This window comes from Trachypithecus francoisi, unplaced genomic scaffold, assembly GCF_009764315.1.
Source record: "Trachypithecus francoisi isolate TF-2019V2 unplaced genomic scaffold, Tfra_2.0 Lachesis_group6, whole genome shotgun sequence".
Lineage (NCBI taxonomy): Eukaryota > Metazoa > Chordata > Mammalia > Primates > Cercopithecidae > Trachypithecus > Trachypithecus francoisi.
Window position 1 is genome coordinate 45,599,250 of NW_022681471.1, and position 6,665 is coordinate 45,605,914.

The 6,665-nt window shown below is 47.6% G+C and overlaps 1 protein-coding gene across 1 annotated transcript; it reads right to left on the bottom strand.

The window, feature by feature from the left end:
• Positions 1–561: 561 nt before the first annotated feature.
• On the bottom strand, positions 562–3,439 carry CLDN2 (claudin 2). The gene has a single exon (XM_033201070.1). It carries the CDS (start codon positions 3,243–3,245, stop codon positions 2,553–2,555), a length of 693 nt encoding a protein of 230 aa, XP_033056961.1. The 5' UTR covers positions 3,246–3,439; the 3' UTR covers positions 562–2,552.
• Between the last annotated feature and the right edge of the window lie 3,226 nt (positions 3,440–6,665).

Consider the following 6,665-nt stretch of genomic DNA (forward strand, 5'->3'; position numbering starts at 1 on the left):
TGATGATTGCCAGATTGTCCTCATGGGCGACCAGGATTGCCTGTGTGCCCTCCTTGTTACCTGACTGGCTGTGAGTTATTTTCCTCAGGCAGCTTAGGGACCTCTAGAAGGCTCTTCTATTGGCTGTGAATAGTGTGGGATCAGCAGGGTCCTATTTTGGCAGTCAGGAGACTGAGGGAACTAACACTATCTTTGTGGCCCTGGGAAAATCTATTTACTTGTGTGGGCCTTAGTTTCCCCATCTGCCAAATGCAGATGATTAGATCCATTTCACCTTCCTCATGATAGTGGTTCAGAGAATGAAAGGAATAAATACATCATCATTTAGCAAACAATTGAAAACAATTGTTATGAAAAGGAAAGAGCCCTGGGCAAGTTGAAGAGGTTGGAGTTGCCTTGGGGAGGAGATTGTCATGCTTTCTAGTTATTTCTAGTAAGGTCTAGAATTGTCTATCCACCCTGTGGAAAGAAATGCCAGTTTCCACCCTCCCCTCCCCTTAGGCGAAATCCCTTGAGTTTTACTTGCCCATTCTGGGCCCCTTTTAATCAGTAAGACAGTTACTCAATCAACAAGTGTTATTGATCACCTAGTGTGTGCCCGGCACTGTTACAGATACTCTGGGGGAAACAGAGAGGTCTAGGATATGGCCCCCACCCACCGAGGGTTTACAATGTACTTGTGAGATCGGACACACACACACACAAATAATGATCAATCAAAAAATTGTGAATACTAAGCATCAAGAAGCAATTTTTATACATTGAGGGTTGGGGGAGGGAGGGGTAGGAGAGGGATGGAGTGATCAGAGAAGGCTCAATGAAGTAGGTGATGCCGAGGAAGTTCTCCAAGCCTGAGGAGGACTTGGCTAAGGGAGAGGGCCTTCTAGGTTGGGAGAGCAGCTGGAACATGGACAAGAAGGTGGACATGTGAAAGGCATGTTACAGACAACAGATGGGCCCTCTCTGCTGACACTGAGGTTCGAGGTGGTGTGCTGAAATTTTTCAGAAGCCAGTCATGCCTAGACTGGTGCGGGAAAATACTCTGGTGTATGACTGCTCACTCCCACTCCAGGGTAAAGGGAACATTTTCAGACCTTAGAGGTGGAACTGTCTTCCTGGGAACCATTCTCCACTCCCACCTCAGCTATAATCCCAGGCAGCAGTGCAGCTGTCACTCAGATCATGGACACAGCACCGTGGGCATGGATATGCCATGTTGGAGCCCTTAGATGCCCTCTAGCCACTCTGGAACATCTTCTGATGGACAGTGGGGGAATCTGAAGGGACTTGCTTGGTGCTGTGGTCTTTCAGAGGCTCTGTAGTACTCTGTGGGTGGACCCTGGGGGGGCCTGATCTCAGTTGAGCTGATTTTCCATTACGCCTGAAGATTTTCTAGGGGGCTGCCTCTCGCTGGCAGAGTAGAAACACCCACTGGAGCCTCCGCACACATCCACCTGGCTTCTTAGATAGCAAGGTTCTTATTCTTTCTTGGCCACCACCAAGGAATGGTGTCTTCCTCAGTACCCCACAGCTCCCACACTGTCATCCCCCAGCCAAGGGCCATCCCTAGAAAAACTGGTTTACTGTTCCTAAGGAAACCATTGTCTATAGCCCTTAGCCTTGTGGTTTAGGCAAGAGGCCCGGTCAGGTGCCCCAGAGTGAGGCAGGGGCTTCAGCGAAAGTTGTGATCGCAGCTTCTGAGGCAGTTCCTCAGTGGAGTTAGAGTCCGCTGCCACCTGAGCTTTCCACCAGATCTTCTTTCCTTTCCTTGTGCTTTCCTCAAGCCGCAGGCTTGATCCCCAGCCCACAAATATGAGAGAATTCTGGAAAGTGCTCTGGGAAATGGGTTCTGGTTTTTTTTTTTTTTTTTTTTTCATTTTTGGTTTTTTAAATGTCCCAGGCTGCCTTCCTGTCCTCCCATCCTGCATCCTGCATCCTGCTTTCTGTTCCCTGGATACCGTGGGATGGTTTTATTTCAGTTCATGCACCAATTAGTCTGGATACTGTGGAGTCATAACGAGAGTGGGATGGAGGTTCCAGGACCAATCAGTTTCTTTGGAGGGAGGCTTGAGAAGTAGGTTAGAGCAATGCCCACAAAAGCCACTGCTTCTCCTTCCCATCCCCAGCAATGAGCTAAGAGCCAACCTCAGCCAGAGAGAGGGTCTTTGATCACAGAGGGTCAGTCAGTGGGATGTGATTAGTGGGTTTGGGGATGGAGTCCCAGGTAAACCAGAAGGCAAAGGGATCCTCTGAGTCCTGGCTTAAGGTAAGGGGATAGGGTTTCAAGTTGAGGGTTGGGGACTCAGGGCAGGGGAGTGGCAAGGTGAGGAAAACAGAAAGGCTGGCATGGCAAGCATCCTTGGCAATTCAACCTGCATACTGTTACACTAGCCCCCATTCTGCCTTTGCTCAATCCAATGGCCAAAGTCAGTCTATCCTCAGCAGCACCTTCTGACATGATCCAGTGGTAATGTCCCTCACCTGTGGCCCTAGGGGTGCTGTCCACTGTTTTTCACAGACCCAGCCACCCCCCAGCTCTGGCCCCTGGTTCTTCACACATACCCTGTCAGGCTGTAGGAATTGAACTCACTCTTGACTTTGGGAAGTTGACCAGGCCTTGGAGAGCTCCTTGTGGCAAGAGGTTGGGCTTGGTAGGCATCGTAGTAGTTGGAGGCATTTCTCTGGGATGAGCAGGAAAAGCAGAGGATGATTCCAGCTATCAGGGAGAACAGGGAAGAAATAATGCCCAAGTAAAGAGCCTCTCCAATCTCAAATTTCATGCTGTCAGGCACCAGTGGTGAGTAGAAGTCCCGCAGGATCCCATGAAGATTCCAGGCAACAGGAATGAAGCCCAGGAGGCCTCCAAGGATGAAAAACACTCCACCTGCTACCGCCATTCTGTCTTTGACTCGGGATTCCTGGCAGAAGACTGTACATCTCATGCCCACCACAGAGGTAATGCAGGCCAGGGAGGAGATTGCACTGGATGTCACCATCATGGCCTGGGCAGCCTGGATGTCAGCGGGCAGGCCCAGAAGGGTGCTATAGATGTCACACTGGGTGATGCCTGTGCTGTGTGTGGCACACTCCATCCAGAGGCCCTTGGAGAAGCCAACTGCTGTCACAATGCTGGCACCAACGTAAGAACTTGTTTTCCAGCTGGGAAGCAGCATGGCAACCAGTGTTCCCAAAAGCCCCAGAAGGCCTAGGATGTAGCCCACAAGTTGGAGGCCAAGAGAGGCCATGGCAGATCTCTCAGTAGAAGCGTCTTCAGGGACTGCTCCCTTGTCTTCAGGCTGAAGCTCTTGCTCCTTGGACACCTCTAATCCCTCATTTCAGAGTCTCTCTGCCAGGCTGACTTCTTTCCTCCTTACAAGTGTCTGTGGGTGGCCACAAGCAGGCTCAAGAAGGCATCTAGAAGACCTAAAAATCCATAAACCAGATTAAATATTGACCAGAAGCTTATGAGAAACCAGAAAACGCTGGATGCCTTTTGACCTTTGTTATCTCTAGAAATAACACATGAGAAAGGAAAAAAAAAAAAAACTTTGAACGTGGAGCCAAAATGTCATCGCCTCCTGCGTAGGCACATGCCTTAGGTTGGCAGCTGGACAAAGCCAGGAGCCAGACAGGTGGCTGCCTTCCGGGAAGGTGATAATGGCTGTGGCGGTTGTGGTGGCTGTGTTAACTCAAGTACTAGTCTCCAAGGCCTGCTGTTTTATACATTGCCAAGCAACAGTGCCATAGGGCCCCTCAATTGCAGACTGAGGTCAAACTGCAGACTGCATCAGGAGAAACAGATCCTAGAATGTAGCCTTGGACTCCAGCTTATTAGAGGCCTCTTGAATCTCCAGGGGCCTAGAGAGTAGTGGCCTAGCCCTGAATCATTCTGCCCATGTTGAAAATCTACTCCAGGGCAGATGGGGGTAGGCAGCAAAGCCTTCTGTCCATACTCTGAGAGTTCAGATCCTCCCAGCCATGCCCAAATCCCCCTCTGCAGCCTAGTCTAAGGCCTCCTGCATGTATAACATGCCCAGACATTTCCTGTCCAGTCTCCTAAGAGATGCTCCCATCATCAGCCTCTTGGATGATGAGGGAGCACTCTGGAACAAGGGTTCCAGGACTGAGAGGGAGCCTTGAAATTCCCTGGGACATCTGTTAGGGGGACAAGAGTCTGCCACGGAGGAAAGGGAAACTGCTCTAGAATATAGGGCTTTGCATGAGGTGGGTATCTGAGTCAATGCTTTGGAATCTCAGAGCCATATAAGATTTTGCAGTGTTCAAGGAGCCCCCAGTGTTGCCAAGATTCAGGACACTAAGGGTCAAGGGTACACCTCCCTATTCTCTATAAGACCCTCTGACCCATTGATTTTTCTTTCTTTCTTTCTGAGACAGGTTCTCACTTTGTCACCCAGACTGGAGTACAGTGGCATGATCTTGGCTCATTGCAGCCTCCATCTTCTGGGCTTAAGCGATCCTCCTGCCTCAGCACCCCAAGTAGCTGGGACTACAGGAGCATAGCACCACACCTGGCTAATTTTGTGTGTGTGTGTGTGTGTGTGTGTGTGTGCGTATTTTTTGTAGAGACCGGGTTTTGCCGTGTTGCCCATACTGGTCTTGAACTCCTGAGCTCAAGAAATCCGCCTGCCTCAGCCTCCCAAAGTGCTGGGATTACAGGCATGAGCCACCGTCTGACCTAACCCACTAATTTTTCAACCCACCACAATCTGGCTATTCCATTTTAGCCTTCTTCAAGATTTCTCTTTCCCTACTCATCTCTTAAATGTGAGTATTCCTCAGAAGTCCATCCTTTTCTCAATTAACACTCTGTCCCTGAGCAAACTCATCTTGCCCCCATAACTTAATCTACTACCCATCCACTGACCCTCCAAATCTGAATTGCCAGGATAGACCCTTCTGAGCTTCAAGACTGGCAGAGCAATCACCTAGTCAGAATCTCCACAGGGAAATCTCATAGACATCTCGAATTTGACATGTCCAAAAGAGAACTCATCACCTCCCCCATGCAGCTTTCCCAAAACAGTTCTTCCCTGGGTTCCCTGTGTTCACTGAATGATACTTCTATCCGTCCCCTTGTGCCAGACCAAAATCTGGAAAGTGATCTTTGGCATCTTTCTTGTACTTACCTCCTGCACCCTATAGTCCCTGTGTCCCACCAGTTCTACCTTATGAATATACCTCAAATCCATGGTTCCTTTGTCTCCATTTCCACTGCTACTTGCCTAGTTCAGGGTTTCACCATTCTTTTTTTTTTTGAGACAAAATTTTGCTTTTGTCGCCCAGGCTGGAGTGGGGTGGTGTGATCTTAGCTTACTGCAACCTCCACCTCCCGGGAGTGATTCTTGTGCCTCAGCTTCCTGAGTAGCTGGGACTACAGGTGCATGCCACCACACCCAGCTAATTTTGTATTTTTAGTAGAGACAGGGTTTCACCATGTTGGCCAGGCTGATCTCGAACTCCTGACCGCAAGTGATCTGCCCACCTCTGCCTCCCAAAGTGCTAGGATTACAGGCGTGAGCCACCACGCATGACCTCCTCATTCTCTTTCACCTGGATTATAACTGGTCTTTCTCCCAATTCATTCTCCACATCATTGCCAAGGTGATCTTTCAACATATTAATCTGATCAAGTCACTACTCTACATAGAGCATTCCAATGGCTCCCCATTTGCTAAAAAGTAAAAGTCCAAACTTGCTTGTACTCCATGACCTCTCAAGCTTCATCTCTTGCCCTTTCCCTCCTCATAGTCTATACTATTGTGGAACTAAATTACTTCCAGTCTTCAGTCATGCCATGTGGACTTTTGCTCCCAAATGGAAATAGAACAGAATGTTCTTTGCAGAGTGTTAATGTATTCTTCTTCCTCTGTTTAGTGCCTTCTCGTCTTTTAGGATTCAGTGCAGATGTCTCTTACTCTAGCCTGGGTCAAGTACCCTTCCTGTCTATTCTTACAGTATCTTGTGTTTACTTCCATCATAGTAATAATAATAATAATAGTAACACTTATGTAGTGTTTCTTATGGGACCATTATAAGCACTTTTTACATGCTAACTTATTTAATCATCACAAGTTTTCTTGTGGTAGGCACTAATAATCCTTATTGTATAGATGAAGAAACTGAGGCAGAGATAGTACATTTTGCATTATGTTGCAGTTTCCTGTTTAAACCCTTATTCTTCCCTATTAGCCTGTGAGCTACTTGAGGGCAAGACTGTATCTTACTTATCTCTGTATCTCGTGTGCCTTACACACTGCTTTACCCAGAGCAGCAATTCAAAAACTATCTTCTTAATGAATGAATGAAGTTGGCAAAGAGGTTTGAGGGGCTCCATATGACTAAAATATAGGGACTTCCCAAATGAGTCAATAACGCTTCGGTGTAAGGGTCATTGAAGTGCTGCCCAATGTTGGGAAAAAAGAACGAGAGAGAGATGGGGGATCAGAGGAAGACATAGGTAAAGGGGGAGAGAGAGGGCAGAGCTTCGCCATATATATAATGTATATTATATATATATTTATAATACATATATTTGTGGAATATTTCATCTCTTCAACCAAATCCTAACAATTTGAGGGTGAAAAAATATATATTAAATGTCTGTCATGCTTCCACAGCATTGGGCACATGATTGATAGTCAATA